Raw genomic sequence first — 15,322 nt, 5'->3', positions numbered from 1 at the left:
AAGACCCAGCAGGATTCGCTCTCAACCTTTCATGAGACCTAGATTCAGCTAAACTCCCATCACACACACACTTTCTGCGTTGGGAATCTCTGACATTTTTTTTCTATCACCATATGGTGCTATCTGTCTATTTGCTATTTGTTTTGTGTCTGTGCCACAGTCAATGATCATGTTGTTCCATCTAATCTGAAACTAGAACACCTCACAATTTAAATACAGGAAAATAAGAACACAAAACTATGACTAAAGTAACTCATTCAATGCTATGTGGAAAATGAAGATATTAAATAAATAAAACCATACATATTTTTTTAAAATATGACACTGTATTTTGGCTGACTGCAATAAAAAATCTATTTAATAAGGACTTCACTGTTTATTGTTCTACTACTGTTGTTCGTTCTGCAATGTATTCAGTTCATACCATTCAAACTAGACTCACATTTACATTCAAATAGTTAAAGGTGCTGTGCGTGGCTATTTATGGAATGACGATGGTTTAAAAATATATATATATTAATATTACCTGAAAGATTATCACTAGGTAAGGTGTCAAAAATGTGGTTATTGCTTACCTTAAAACTACAGTGAACCCAAAGAACAAAATGTAGCTTAAAAAAATTATCAAATTATTTGGATTCAGTCAGATTTACTAAACAAAATGCACTGTTAATGTGCCTGTCACATATTAGTGTGTAATTTGCATTAAGCCTGACAGATGTCTTTTTCAAACAATGGATGAGTAGCTCATTTCATCATGTTATATTTCTGCATAAAAGCCTATATTGCAAAAGATTGTGTTGGCAAATAGGTTAAGCACATTTTCTGCTGTATTCAGCACTTGTAGCTATGTTTCTGCTACACGACACCTCAGTAAATTCAGGACAGGTTCTACTTAAGATGTTTTCCATATTTCTGGATTTTAATTTTATTTTAACTTTATACTATAAAATATTATAGACTATAGACTTGAAAAATTCCAATTTAACGTACAGTTAGATTGTACAGCATTCCAAATGTAAACAACCATTGATAGGGTCATTGTAATATTTGCATACTTAATTGTGATCCATTATTAGGTTGTTTTTTTTCTCTTTGTTTTTTAGCATAAATAGTGCTCCCTCAACAGAAAACAAGACAGACAGAGTGTCATGAAAATGGCTCTGACATTTAATTTAAAACAGAACTAAATCCTACAACCTGAGGCATGCTTAGATTAAACTTTTGAAGCTGATAATTATTTCTGGAAATGAAAATCTACTTATCTATAATATCTATACGTATCAATACTTTTACTAAATCATATTGTATAATAGAAACGTGTGGAAGTTGAGTCAAAATCAGACGGGGCAAAGCATAATCTATGAAGGAAAGTAATGGAAATTAGGAGAGCTCAGAAAGTACATTTTAGGATTTGAGAGTAGGAGCCTCTGGAAATAAACAGAGACAAAATGCGTTGTAGGAAAAACAAAACCACAAAGCACTTTCTCTAGTCAGGGGTGAGAAAATTGTTCTTAAATATCTAGGACACAGGACAAATTAACTTCTGCCCTTTCTGAATTGTTCGGCAAGGCTGCAAATGCAGATTCTGCAGGGTGTTCAATTATACTCTCAAATCAGGAAATGACTTAATCAAAAGCTTTCTCCTTGTTATGCATGAGGTCAGCATGTGGCTCTCTCTCTCTCACTCTCACACACGCGCGCACACACACACACACACACACACACACACACACACACACACACACACACACACACACACACAATCGGAAAAACGCAAATTCAAACACTAGAACGTAATCCCATGTATAGCCTGGGAGCTGCAACAGAGGGTAAAAAAAAGCTGAGATGAGCCTAGAGACGGGTTTACAGGCCAGAGATGGCTGTCAGACGATATGTGTAATACAGTGTGAGACGGGTCCTTATCCCCGCAGTGCAAGCACCAGGCCTGTCGCACAATGACTCACTAAGGAATGCAATGCATGTGTGAGTGCTTCAAGCACTGACATGAGAGTTTTAGTCAAAAAATGCTGAAATCATAATTCAGTTTTTATCTGTCTATTATTATAAAGGATCATGAAGTGATGAACCATCACATGACTTTCTTAAATACTAGATTCTGAATTCCCAATCATGGCATGGAACAGTATAAGTTCTGTAAATTTGAGAATTGTCTATAGCGATATCACTTTTATGTCTGTTAGAGCAGCAGAAATAGAATGTAATGACATTGAATAAATTAATGAATGAATGAATTAATTAATTACATTGAATGAATGAATGAACGAACGAACGAACGAATGAATGACAGACAAACATTGAAACAGTTGTGCTCCTTAATATTTTGGTGGAAACCATGATACATTTTTTTCCAGGATTCTTTAATGAATAGAAAGTTTGAAAAGAACAGCATTTATTTGAGATAGAAATATTCTGCAGCAATGTGGAAGTTTTTACTATCACGTATGATCAATTTAATGCTGTTGCTGTATAAAAGATATCGTTTTTTTTTTAAGTATTATATTAATGTAAAAGTTATACATTTATTTTAAAAAATTTAATAATCTTACTGGCCCCAAACTTTTGAACGGCAGTGTATCTTGAGTTATGTTCAGTTTTTTTTAGCACTTTGGCAAATAGTTTAGTTTTTTTTTTAAGCACAGGCTTTTTTTAAATTTGTTACATTTAACTTAAAACTAGAACACTTTGCCACCGGGGCAAGAACAACAAAAAAAATTATAATAATTCAATATATATTTTTTCTGAAAATAAGTCTTAATACCTTGCTACTCGAGTAAATTTATGGTGTTTTAAGGATGGAGAAGTCAAATACACTGATTAAGGAAATTATTTTTTCCCAGAGTAAAAAGGCTCCATGCACACTACAGAATGTTTTAGTACCTCAAAATATGCTCAGTTTAGTTGATTGCTTTTTCAAAATACTTAGAACCCCAGCCTGAAGTGCACTGCTTATTGCACGCATGTTTATTTGCTGTCATCAACACCAGAAGTCACTGTGTGTTTTAGGTTGCGAGCACAGCATGAGCAGCTTCAGTGAGTGCATTGGTAGGTTCTGGCAGTGCTTTGCACCCTCCTTTGAGTCTTCTTCTGCAAATACACACACACACTTGTACAAATTAATGTGAATGTGCTTTCCAAGCATTTGAGACCTTTTTGGTGCAGACAAATCCATAATGTACCCAATTAGGTTTGGTTTATTCAGCTTGGACACCAAACCAAGGACAGTCATTTTGCTCATTTTACAAGAGAAAGAGAAAAAATAAGGCTCAAGTATGTTAATGGGTATTTAACACATAATGTTTGACATTTCCAGTCTTTCTCAGCACTTAACTTGTCGCTAAACATTATGAAATGTGTTCTCATTACACTGATGTAATCTCACAATCCATACTGAAATGTACTAAAAGACCCCCACCTCCCCAAGCCCACCAATTACAACGCAATCAAGACATTGACGCACGGCGTGGCCTTTCTAGGTAATCATGGAATGCTTGATTACTTCTGTGAGCAAAAGGACCTTTACTCCTTAGTCAATTTGCTTTTCACATTTTGTCTCGGTAACATGCAATATGGTTACAGACAATAATACTGGTTTACATTAAATTGCACTTGGAGAAGAGGGTTGCAATTCTGAGAATGAGACAAAAGTGCAGTAATTGAACTTATATGTAAAACCCAGACTCACAATGCCAAAGATCCCTGAAAAAGGGATCTTACAAACACACCCAGGCATGGCATAGTACAGGCAGACAATCAGGCCTTGTTTTGTAGCTGTATGTGCGTGTGTGGTGTCACGCTGTTTGTTCCACTTCTCTGAACGAATCACGACACCTGAGCTAATTTCTTCCTTCTGTTTGGATCGTTGCAGCGTGGACAGAGAGCACGCCCCGGGTTTGGCCACTCATGGCGGCTGTGCGGTACCTGCTGGTGTTTCAGTGTCCCTTCATTAGTCTTTCCACCCCGCAAACCTCCCTAATGAACACAGCAGAGGCTGATGCCTTATCCAGACACTGACTAACCACATGCGCTGGGTTCTACTCAGACGGTCGTCTTATGACAAGAGCCTTTTTCCTGTGTGCTGTGAGGGAGGAGGGAGACAACAGTGCAGTTAACACCATGACAGGAGCAGATATGGTCAGGCTGTGCTGTGACAGCGCCTGCAGGTAGGCAGGAATGATTGAAGGAAGGAAGGACAATGAAAAGAAAGTGAGAATGGGATGGCAGAAAGGAAGAAACAGTGATGGCAGAAAGATGGCAGAAAAGAAAGAAAGAAAGAAAGAAAGAAAGAAAGAAAGAAAGAAAGAAAGAAAGAAAAAGAAAATGTGATTGCAGAAAGACAATGAAAAGAAGGAGAAGAAAAGAAAGTGAGAGAGGAAGGAACTGATGGTAGAAAGAAGGAAAAAGGAATAAGCAAATGTGACCCTGGACCACAAAACCAGTCTTAAGTCGCTGGGGTATATTTGTAGCAATAGCCAAAGATACATTGTATGGGTCAAAATTATTGAATTGGTTTTGTGGTCCAGGGTCACAAATAAGAAAAGAAGCAAGAAAAGGAAGTTTCCATGTGGGAAGGAAGTCTCGATGGAGTGATGGTAGAAAGACAGATAGAAGAGGAAAAGGAAGGAAGGAAAGAAGGAAGCAAGCAAAGAAGGAAGAAAGAAAGACAGAAGCAAGGGGAAAAGGAAGGAAAGAAGAAAACAAACAAAGCAGCAGATGAAGAGAAAACAGGAGAGAGCGTTGGTGCTGCTTAGCTGGAAGAGACTGAAGACGGACAGGAGGAGAAGGAGAACGACAGCGGTAAACGGAGTGACAGAGAAAGATCGAGCGTTGGAGGAAGAGAGAGAACAGCAGAGAAACGCATATGCTGCTGGAGGGGAGTTAAAAGGTTTGGCAGGGGAGAGGTGGGGAAAGATTAGCTCGACTGACAACTCCATTAGAGACTTAACCCCGGCTTTGATCATCGCCTGAGCCCCTCTTCAGCCAGCCTGATGCAGGATCCCAAACACAGCAAAGCTGACAGCCTCCTGAACGCAGGTCTGCCTGTGATCAAAGCCATGTCTCTTAGAACTCAAGCTGCCTCACTCTATTGCTGTTGTCCTGTGGGACCGGCAGCAGACAAACGCTCAGACTAAGAGAGAGATCTCACAATGTGTGATTTACTGAGGTCATGCTGTGTGAAACAAGACGCTATTTGCTTTTGCATGTTTTGATTGTGAGAGGTTCTGTGCGAGGAAGATGTTGTTTTCCTTTAATGTGTTCTCTTACATTTGTCACCTGCAATATAACAAAGAGTGAAAAATTTAAGGGGGTCTGAATACTTTCCGTACCCACTGTATATATATATACACATGTTCTTTGTGCATAGCTGTCCTTTGTGTGTTTCTAAAGTCTCTTATGCTCACCACAGTTCCATAATCAATGGGGAAAGATTAGCTCGACTGACAACTCCATTAGAGACTTAACCCCGGCTTTGATCATCGCCTGAGCCCCTCTTCAGCCAGCCTGATGCAGGAGCCCAAACACAGCAAAGCTGACAGCCTCCTGAACGCAGGTCTGCCTGTGATCAAAGCCCTGTCTCTTACAGCTCAAGCTGCCTCGCTCTCTCGCTGTTGTCTTGTGGGAGCGGCAGCAGACGAGCGCTCAGACTGAGCGAGAGATCTCACAATGTGTGATTTACCAAGGTCACACTGTGTGAAAAAAAGACGCTATTTGCTTTTGCATGTTTTGATTGTGAGAGGTTCTGTGCGAGGAAGAGGTTGTTTTCCTTTCTTAAGATGTTCTCTTACATTTGTCACAGCCCTTTCTCCTGCACGGCTCTGATAAAAACATAAACTCTACTTAACCACAACACAGCCAACAAAAGGCACATGCTGTTAGACTGACATTTCAGCTGCTCACTTTCGTACCAACGTGTTCCTGTAAAACATATTGTATTCATGCAAATGAATTAATGTGAACTGAATATGTCACTTAAATTCACACGTATGACACGGTCCGTGACGCATGCCATTATCTGTAATACACAACAACCACAGGAAGGCATAGTGTGCAAAAGTTTTTCTTGCTTTTAAGTAGCTACATACACATACAGTGGGTACGGAAAGTATTCAGACCCCCTTAAATTTTTCACTCTTTGTTATATTGCAGCCATTTGTCTATCTATCTATCTATCTATCTATCTATCTATCTATCTATCTATCTATCTATCTATCTATCTATCAATAAGCTCTTTATCAGAACAGATCTGGAACAGGAACATAAAGAGTTTTTATGGATAATGGACTTGTATTTTGTTCAGAAGCAATGATTTAAAGTTAAAATGTCTTAAAAATTAATTTGTTTCTTAGAAACAGTTTCTTGTTTCACAAGACATTAATCGATTGGAGTTGTGTGGATTACTTGTGGATTATTGTGATGTTTTTAATCAGCTGTTTGGACTCTCATTCTGACGGCACCCATTCACTGCTGAGGATCCATTGGTGAGCAAGTGATTTCTTCAAATCTGTTCTGATGATCTTGGATGGCCTGAAGGTGAGTACATTTTCATTTTTGGGTGATTTATTCCTTTAAGGCAGGTACACGTTCGCAATATCACACAGTTCTGTCATGAAACTCTAGAAGGCGCAGGCCGATTGGTTCTAACTCAATCTGAAATAATGACATCATTATTCACACTGCACAGCTGATTGGTTTCTTTTCACATCAGCAGCCAATGAGCTCGCTTACATATATATATATATATTCCACCAAGACCAAACACATTAACATTGCCATGTATATTGCAGTGGGGAACTGTCAGGGCCCTCTAGGCCCTCAGAGAGGGCCTAACTTATTGTAAAAACATTTACAATTTTTAAATAAATGTTTTAAAATATAATATTTTTTAAGAACAAAAATTAATTATTACTAATTTTATTTAAGCCATTCATAATTTGACAAACATCATCTAAATAAAATAAATACAACTTCTGTGAAAAAAAAAAAAAACTCTTCAAATCTGCGTATTCAGTGAATGGACTTATGAATTCCGCCCATTTTCTCCATATTAGAATGTTTCTGCCTAGCGTTTGCGGCTCTGTGTTTGGTGGTCCAGCTATGAAATTACAGAAGGCCAAGCAATAGTAAATCAATGGGGGAGTAATTTAGAATGACAGAAAAATTGACCAATCATATCTTTCCTCTAAATGGGCGTGCCTTGTTATCACTAACCTTATGTAAGTTCCGCTGTGGGGATCTCTCAGAAAAAAAAAATATATGTTGATAAACTAACTAGCTATTATTCACATCACGATGGAAGCCGCAAATAACGTAAGTGAGCACATTTACTAGACTGCTGAGCCAATAATAATATTATATATTATAAACACTGCTTGTTTGTCATGAAGTGTCTGTCGCTAATTCGCGATCTATAGCTCAATGAATCACGGAATTTATTAGAGCCACAGAAAGACAAAGTTTTGCTGAAAAATGCACAATACACAATCTTCCAACGTAGGATGAAGTCATTATGTACATTAACAATAATTTGGGACAAATATAATGTAATTTAATGGAAAATGATGTGAGTGGCGCTGAGGCGCTCTGTGGCGTGGCAGGATTATGAACAGCGCCCGGAGTCGGGATCCATGGACAGTCGCCGGTGGCGCCGCCGGTGTGCATACAGTCATGGAAAACAATGTGTGGGAATTTTAAAGACACGGTGCGGTGCGGTGTGGTGCAGGGCTGCACATGTCGTCCAGTGTGCGACCGCCTTAAGGCTGGATAGCCTCTTGTTTCAGAGGTGGAATTGTCAAAGATGACTTTTAGAAGAGGACACCGTAAGCTAGGCTGCTAGTTTTTCCCCCGACGAGGGTAGGGGGAGAGGGCCTAGGCTCAAGAGTCACTGTTCGCTACTGGTATATTGCCATGCTAAACTCTCCGAAAGTTATCATGACAGAAATATGTTTAGTTATAATGGAAATTATTTTTTTGTGTTCCACAGAAGAATGTGGAAAGCATTTGAAATGACATAAGCACCAGCAAATGACTTAGCATACTTGCTAGTCACAGTATAGTTAGGGAAAGTGTGAGTAAAAGTAAACACCATCTCATTATGCTTAGTTCTCCTTCCTTGCTTGATACGTTTTGTTTTACGGTTACGGCTGAAGTGCGTCAATGAAAGGTCAACCCAGATTATGTGTACAGAGTGAACTAAAAATAAAAAGTAAGCCAATATGTACTTGGTTATGCTGCTCTGATATTAATCACTATGTGTAAATCAGTTGAGGTCGTGTATATATTAAAACCTGGCATTCACTAACACTTTAAGGTTTAAGGTTTTAATCTGCCCACAACAGAAGAGTTTTCCGTATTTCTTTTAGGAATGTAATATTTTAAGCTGCAGCTTTTTTTGTTGTTGTTGTTGATTTAACAGAGCTGGCGAAATGCTCAAACATTTTGAATGATCTAACAAGCTCTTCTTCTACCATTGACTATCGAAGACAATGTTTAATATAAGAGGCGTATTACTTGTTACTAAACACATCAGAACTCAGACGAGGCAGAATGGTACTTAAAATTAGCCATATGGCTTATTGATCCCATGATGATTTATGGAGAAGGAATAAATGCACAATGCCATGCTTTAGTAAATGAGGAGGGACCATCATCTTTGTCGTATGATTTATAATATTGTTTTCAAGAATGCCTGGTGATAAATAGAAAGAACTCCTGCCTGTGAGTGTGAAAAAAAATGTGTCTTTACCTACTGGCTGGTATCCCTGCCTTGTTGGCCCACCAAATGGATTTCTGCTTCCAAAAGATCCTGCGTCAATGGATCCGTAAGACATTCTGGGTCCTCCTCCAATAGTTTCTTGAGCAGCCAAATGGGACCAGTCTGCACGGGCGGGGGGGAGTAAAAACAAGAATGCATATAGTTATAGCCACAATTATAGAAAGAGAGGCCCCCATCTTCACACAGATCTTCAACAAATCACTGGCACTGAGTGAAGTTCCCTGCTGCTTCAAACGCTCCACCATCATTCCGGTCCCCAAAAGACCCAAAATCACTGGACTTGATGACTACAGACCTGTCGCTCTCACGTCTGTGGTCATAAAGAGATCCTTCAGAAATCATTATAATATGCTGATTTGCTGCTCAAGAAACCTTTTTTAATTATTATTATTATCAGTATTTAAAACAGTTGAGTACATTTTTTTCAGGATTCTTTGATGAATAGAAAGATCCAAAGATCAGCATTTATCTTAAATTAAAAGCTTTTGTAACATTATACACTATACCATTGAAAAGCTTAGAGTCAGTATAATTATCATTATTTTATTTTTTTTGGAACGTTTAGAAAAATGATAGAAATTAATACTTTTATTTAGCAAGGATGCTTTAAATTGATCAAAAGTGATGATAAAGACATTTATAATGTTACAAAATATTTATATTTCAGATAAATGCTGTTCTTCTGAACTTTCTATTCACATTTACATTTAATCCTTTAGCAGACACTTTTATCCAAAGCGACTTGCAAATGAGGACAACAGAAGCAATCAAAACCAACAAAAGAGCAATAATATGCAAGTGCTATGACAAGTCTCGGATAGCCTAACGCAGTACACGTAGCAAGGTTTTTTTGTTTTTTTTTAGAATAGTATATTGAATAGAAAATGAATAGGAAGCACTAGTGTTAGAGAGTTTTTTTTTCTTCTAATAAATAAAAAGAAAACAAGTAGATAGAATAGAAAAGAACAGAGAAAGCTAGTGTTAGGGACCTTTTTTTTTAAAGGTCCCTAAAAACATGCATTTAGAAAACGAACAGAGAGTGCAAGCATTAGAGGGCTTTTTAAAATAATAATCGTAGAATAACTTGATACACAAATGGCTATATTCACAGTGATTATACTTAATTCATATTTTGATTAATACGAGTACGAGTTAAGGCTGCTCTGTGCCTGCTCAAAACTATGTGTAAGGACAGATAACAATATGCCTGCTCTCGCACCTTAGTTAACAAGTATCCAGTTGTAATTGTTGTGCAATTGCATTTATACCACCTCCGAGCTGTATTAAACAGTCTGTGTAAAGACAGCTAAATGAAACTTCAGAAAGCACTTCTGTTACACCTTTACAGTGTGACTTTGGAAGACTTTTGCTCAGAGCGTTTGTGTTTTGTATTCATTAAAGAAACCTGAAAAAAAATCTACTCGGCTGTTTTCAACATCATAATAATTTTTTTTTTTTTTTTTTTAGCAGCAAATCAGAATATTAGAATGATTTCTGAAGGATCATGTGACTGGAGTAATGATGCTAAAAATGTAGCTTTGAAATCACAGGAATAAATTACATTTTAAAATATATTTAAATAGAAAACAGTTATTTTAAATCGTAAAAATATTTCAAAATATTAATGTTTTGCTTTACTTTGGATCAAATAAATTGGTGAACAGAAGAGACTTCTTTAAAAACATTAAAACTCTTACTGTTCAAAACCTTTTGACTGGTAGTGTATAGGCAACTTTAATTTTTCTCTTACTTCTAGCTTTTAATTGGCTAAGAAATCAGATACACTGCTGGACAATAATCAATAATAATGATTTGTTTATATACTACAAACACTTTATCACATAATAAGGCAGAAAAGTTTATATACTGTAATGAATGCTATGTAAATTAGCACTGCATTGTTCATATACTTTATTTATTACCTGGAGATGACTTGAAAAACACAAATAAACCATATATTATTGCAATCATATGTTTAATGTCTTCATGTTTCCAAACGTTTCTGTTTTTCTGTGAAAAGTAAACAACTGTTTCTATACAGCCATAGACACTTTTGTCCATATTAGGGATTTCCTGGTACGACTTTCTGCGCGAGAGTGCCCTCTGGTGTCGAGTATGAATGAAACATACACTGCATGGAGTGTTTTGCACTCCGTGATGTTCATCTTGCCTTATTCTGGGTCCGAATAAAACCATCAGGTCATGCACAGACAATCCTGTCTCTTTGAATGTAAATCTATATTTATTCACACCGGCTCTTGAAAACCTCTATGCAAACATACTTGCCTGAAATGGTGCAGGGGATGAATTTACGTCATATTAAAAGTGGGGGTGACACGTCCTCCACGTCCCCCGCGTGATCTACGCTCCTGTCTGACATCACTGGACCCTTGTGCTGGATCCTCTCCAGTTTGCCTACAGAGCAAACAGGTCTGTGGATGACGCAGTCAACATGGGACTGCATTACATCCTGCAACACCTTGACAAAACTGGGAATTACGCAATATCTTATTTGTGGACTTCAGTTCGGCCTTTAATACCATCATGCCTGACCTTCTCTCAGACAAACTCACACAGCTCTCTGTGCCCACCTCCATCTGTCAGTGGATCACCAGCTTCCTGACAGACAGGCAGCAGCTAGTGAGGCTGGGCAAACTCACATCGAGGACTATCACGATCAGCACTGGAGCTCCTCAGGGATGTGTTCTCTCCCCACTGCTCTTCTGCCTGTATACACATGATTGCACTTCAAAGGACCCCTCTGTCAAGCTCCTGAAGTTTGCGGACGACACTACAGTCATCGGCCTCATCAAGGACGGAGACGAGTCTGCTTACAGACACGAGGTTGAGCAGCTGGCTGTCTGGTGCAGTCTTAACAACCTGGAGCTAAACACTCTCAAAACTGTGGAGATGATAACGGACTTCAGGAGGAACCCCCCTGCACTCTACCCACTCACCATCATGAACAGCACTGTGACTGCAGTGGAGTCATTCAGGTTCCTGGGCAACACCATCTCTCAGGACCTGAAGTGGGACATTCACATTGACTCTATTGTGAAAAAGGCCCAGCAGAGGCTGTATTTCCTTCACCAGCTGAGGAAGTTCAACCTGCCACAGGAGTTGCTCAAACAGTTCTACTCAGCCATCATTGAGTCTGTCCTGTGTTCATCTATAACTGTTTGGCTTGGCTCAGCTACCAAATCAGGCATCGGCCTCATTCAGGACGGTGATGAGTCTGCTTACAGACAGGAGGTTAAAGAGCTGGCTGTCTGGTGCAGTCTTAACAACCTGGAGCTAAACACTCTCAAAACTGTGGAGATGATAACGGACTTCAGGAGGAACCCCCCTGCACTCTACCCACTCACCATCATGAACAGCACTGTGACTGCAGTGGAGTCATTCAGGTTCCTGGGCAACACCATCTCTCAGAACCTGAAGTTGGACAATCACATTGACTCTATTGTGAAAAAGGCCCAGCAGAGGCTGTATTTCCTCCGTCAGCTGAGGAAGTTCAGCCTGCCACAGGAGCTGCTGAAACAGTTCTACTCGGCCATCATTGAGTATGTCCTGTGTTCATCTATAACTGTTTGGTTTGGTTCAGCTACCAAAACAGACATCAGAAGACTACAACGGACAGTCAGGACTGCTGAGAGGATTATTGGTGCCCCTCTACCCAACCTCCAAGAACTTTACCTCTCCAGAGTGAGGAAAAGGGCTAAGAAAATCACTCTGGACCCCACACCCAGCCCACTCTCTCTTTGAACTGTTGCCCTCTGGCCGGCGCTACAGAGCACTGTGCACCAAAACAGCCAGACACAAGAACAGTTTTTCCCCCAGGCCATATCGCACCTGAACAACACATAACACACCTCAGTACTGCACATCTGTAAATAACTCATTAAACCTTCATCTGTAAATAGCACATATGCACATTCACAGTTCTGTCTATGGACATTTATCCTTTTCTGTATACTTTTATTACTATTGTGATTTATAATTTATTGTCTATTCTCTCATTTTATGTATGTCTGCACTTTGTTTGTATTTTCTGTACCGGAAGCTCCTAACACCAAGACAAATTCCTTGTGTGTGTCAACACACTTGGCAATAAAGCTCTTTCTGATTCCGATTCTCTTTCTGATAGATCTACTTGAATGAAGTCAGTCCTGACCCCTCTAAACTCCTGGGGCCTGGTGCGCAATTAACAGAGGCACATGTGCTACTTCATCAGTGCACTGGGACTGTGTGTCAGTTACATTCATTAGCAAAGTGCTGAAGGTGTGAACTAATATGGGGCATCTGTGGCACGATTTCACCCCACAGTGACATGTACTTTGTGTGTGTGAGTGCGAGCATGAATTAAACCCCTTGTGACACAGTTACACTACTCATGCCATGAATCAGTTCTCGCGAACCACTCAGTCATCTGCACTGGCTGCTGACATTCATAATAACTTTGTGAGGGGTGTGTAACATGGTTAAAAGGTTAAAGAATGTATTGGGAAAGCGTGTGTCGACCCCCTCACCCTCAACACAGCGTGCACAGTGAGAGAGCAGACCTGCTCAATGGAATCACCTACAGTACCATCATGTCACGAATACAGCATCAAATGTCATCATCTACATCATGCATGAGGACTACAGAAATCACACTTCACATGCTACAATCCTTGCATTTTTACAAAGATGTGGAATTAAAGGGATAGTTCACCAATAAATGAAAATAAATGAAAATGCCCCTCATGTAGATGATTTAACTAAATGTAAGAATTTTTGAAGTGCCAGTTAAACAAATTTAAGCAAATTAATAGACAGCCAAAAAAAAAGTGATTAAACAATATATTATAGTGACAATAACAATATAGCACACACACATGGAACGACTGGCTACAGTTTAAGCATATTACACATAACAATGTCCAGAGTTAATAATAATAATAATAATAATAATAATAATAATAATGTAGTTGCTGCTGTTGTAAATAACACTAATAACAATAACAACAATAATAATAATCTTTACTGTCTCTACACAGGGCAGTTTTTTTTACAGCATCCCATAAAATTAATTTCACAATTACAAAGACACAAATATACAAAAAAAAAAAAGACAAATAAGATATGGAGCAGTTATAATCATCATATTTAATGTCCCTATACAATTTTTGTTTGTTTATTTCTTTTTTGCAGTATCAAATAAAATTTAATTCAAAATCACAAAGACAAACAACAAAAATAAATAAAAAATAATAAAATTAAATAAAGTAGACAAACATGCTGTACAAATATAATTCAGCATGTACACATACAACATGCATACTAATTTAAAATATATGCTAATAATAATAATAGTCAAGAAAATTTGTGTGCTTATCCCAAATTAATTCCAAATCATTTAGTGAATAACAACTTAAATTTTAGTTTAGTTTCTTATGCCTCATAGCTTCAAAATATGACTCATATGGACCACATTTACAGTATGATCATTTTAAGGTGCTTTTTTGACATTTTGGCAGCCGCAAAAAGTATTCGCTTTCATTATACTGAAAATAGAAGACAAGGTATTTAAAAATCCACGTTTTCTGTTCCATGGAAGAAAGTATCCGGTATGCAACGACATGAGGGTGAATAAATGACAATTTCCAATTTGAAGTTAACTACGCTGTTAAGCGAAAATCTTTGCAAAGTTTTAAACATTTCATATGATTAAAAGTTTATTATTAGGCATTTCTGTAGATCCAGGCAGGATATGCAAGCTAAACTCTAAAAGTACAGAAGAAAGTATGAGGACCTGTGGAGATAATGACAGATGTCTCCGCTGAAAAAGATTGCGTTGTTTCTGAAGCAGAGACTGAGGTGGGCGAGGTGGGCGAGGTGGCCAAGCCTGCAGGAGGAATGAGATGGAAGATGAAATTTGCCGGGCCACGTGGCCAAATAATCTGATTAATTTCCATAGAACGGGAAGATTAATTACTTTTGGCAGCAATAAAACATTTATGTGCTTCTTGATTTTGAGCCCAGACAATGTTTTGCTGCTTCTTGCTCATGCTCACTCAGATCCTGGGAGATATTTACTTTGATTATTTTTGTTTTGACTATATTTGCCTACATTTTTCAATTGAAAAATATTTTTCTTTGCTTCTTGGCTTTGCACAGTTCACAAAAAAAATAACACCAATTTTTAATGCTGCTGGTAATTTCTCATTTCATTCAACTTGGAAACATTATATTTCTCTTTCACACCAAATAAGACTATAAAGTGGGGTCATCACAAAACCTGTATTTAGCAGAGCCCGCTTGTGATCTGATTGGCCAAAACAGATGTATCTGAATTCTCAGATGGTAATTAAACAACAGCTTAGTTCTGTTAAACCTTTCCAGCCTCAGGTTTTGCTGCCACAGAGGCTTCCATCATGACTGGATGGACTGACAGGTCACTCATATAAGAAACACAGCGGTTGATTAACTCAGGTTGATCAGTCTGTCACTCACAATTAGACAGCTGTCTGTTCCTCTGCTAATCATGTG

At 38.3% G+C, this 15,322-nt stretch overlaps 1 protein-coding gene across 1 annotated transcript in view; it reads right to left on the bottom strand.

Moving 5' to 3' along the window:
• The window catches only part of LOC107697229 (t-SNARE domain-containing protein 1-like), a 60,309-nt gene that overhangs the window by 20,498 nt on the left and 24,489 nt on the right, over positions 1-15,322 (bottom strand). Inside the window, exon 2 of the mRNA XM_016497934.1 lies at positions 8,765-8,896. Within this exon, the coding sequence (XP_016353420.1) occupies positions 8,765-8,849 (85 nt within the window). The 5' untranslated portion in view covers positions 8,850-8,896. The remainder of the gene's footprint in view (positions 1-8,764; positions 8,897-15,322) is intronic.

This window comes from Sinocyclocheilus anshuiensis, unplaced genomic scaffold, assembly GCF_001515605.1.
Source record: "Sinocyclocheilus anshuiensis isolate Anshui unplaced genomic scaffold, SAMN03320099.WGS_v1.1 scaffold1292, whole genome shotgun sequence".
Lineage (NCBI taxonomy): Eukaryota > Metazoa > Chordata > Actinopteri > Cypriniformes > Cyprinidae > Sinocyclocheilus > Sinocyclocheilus anshuiensis.
This window is presented reverse-complemented; position numbering and strand designations above follow the sequence as displayed.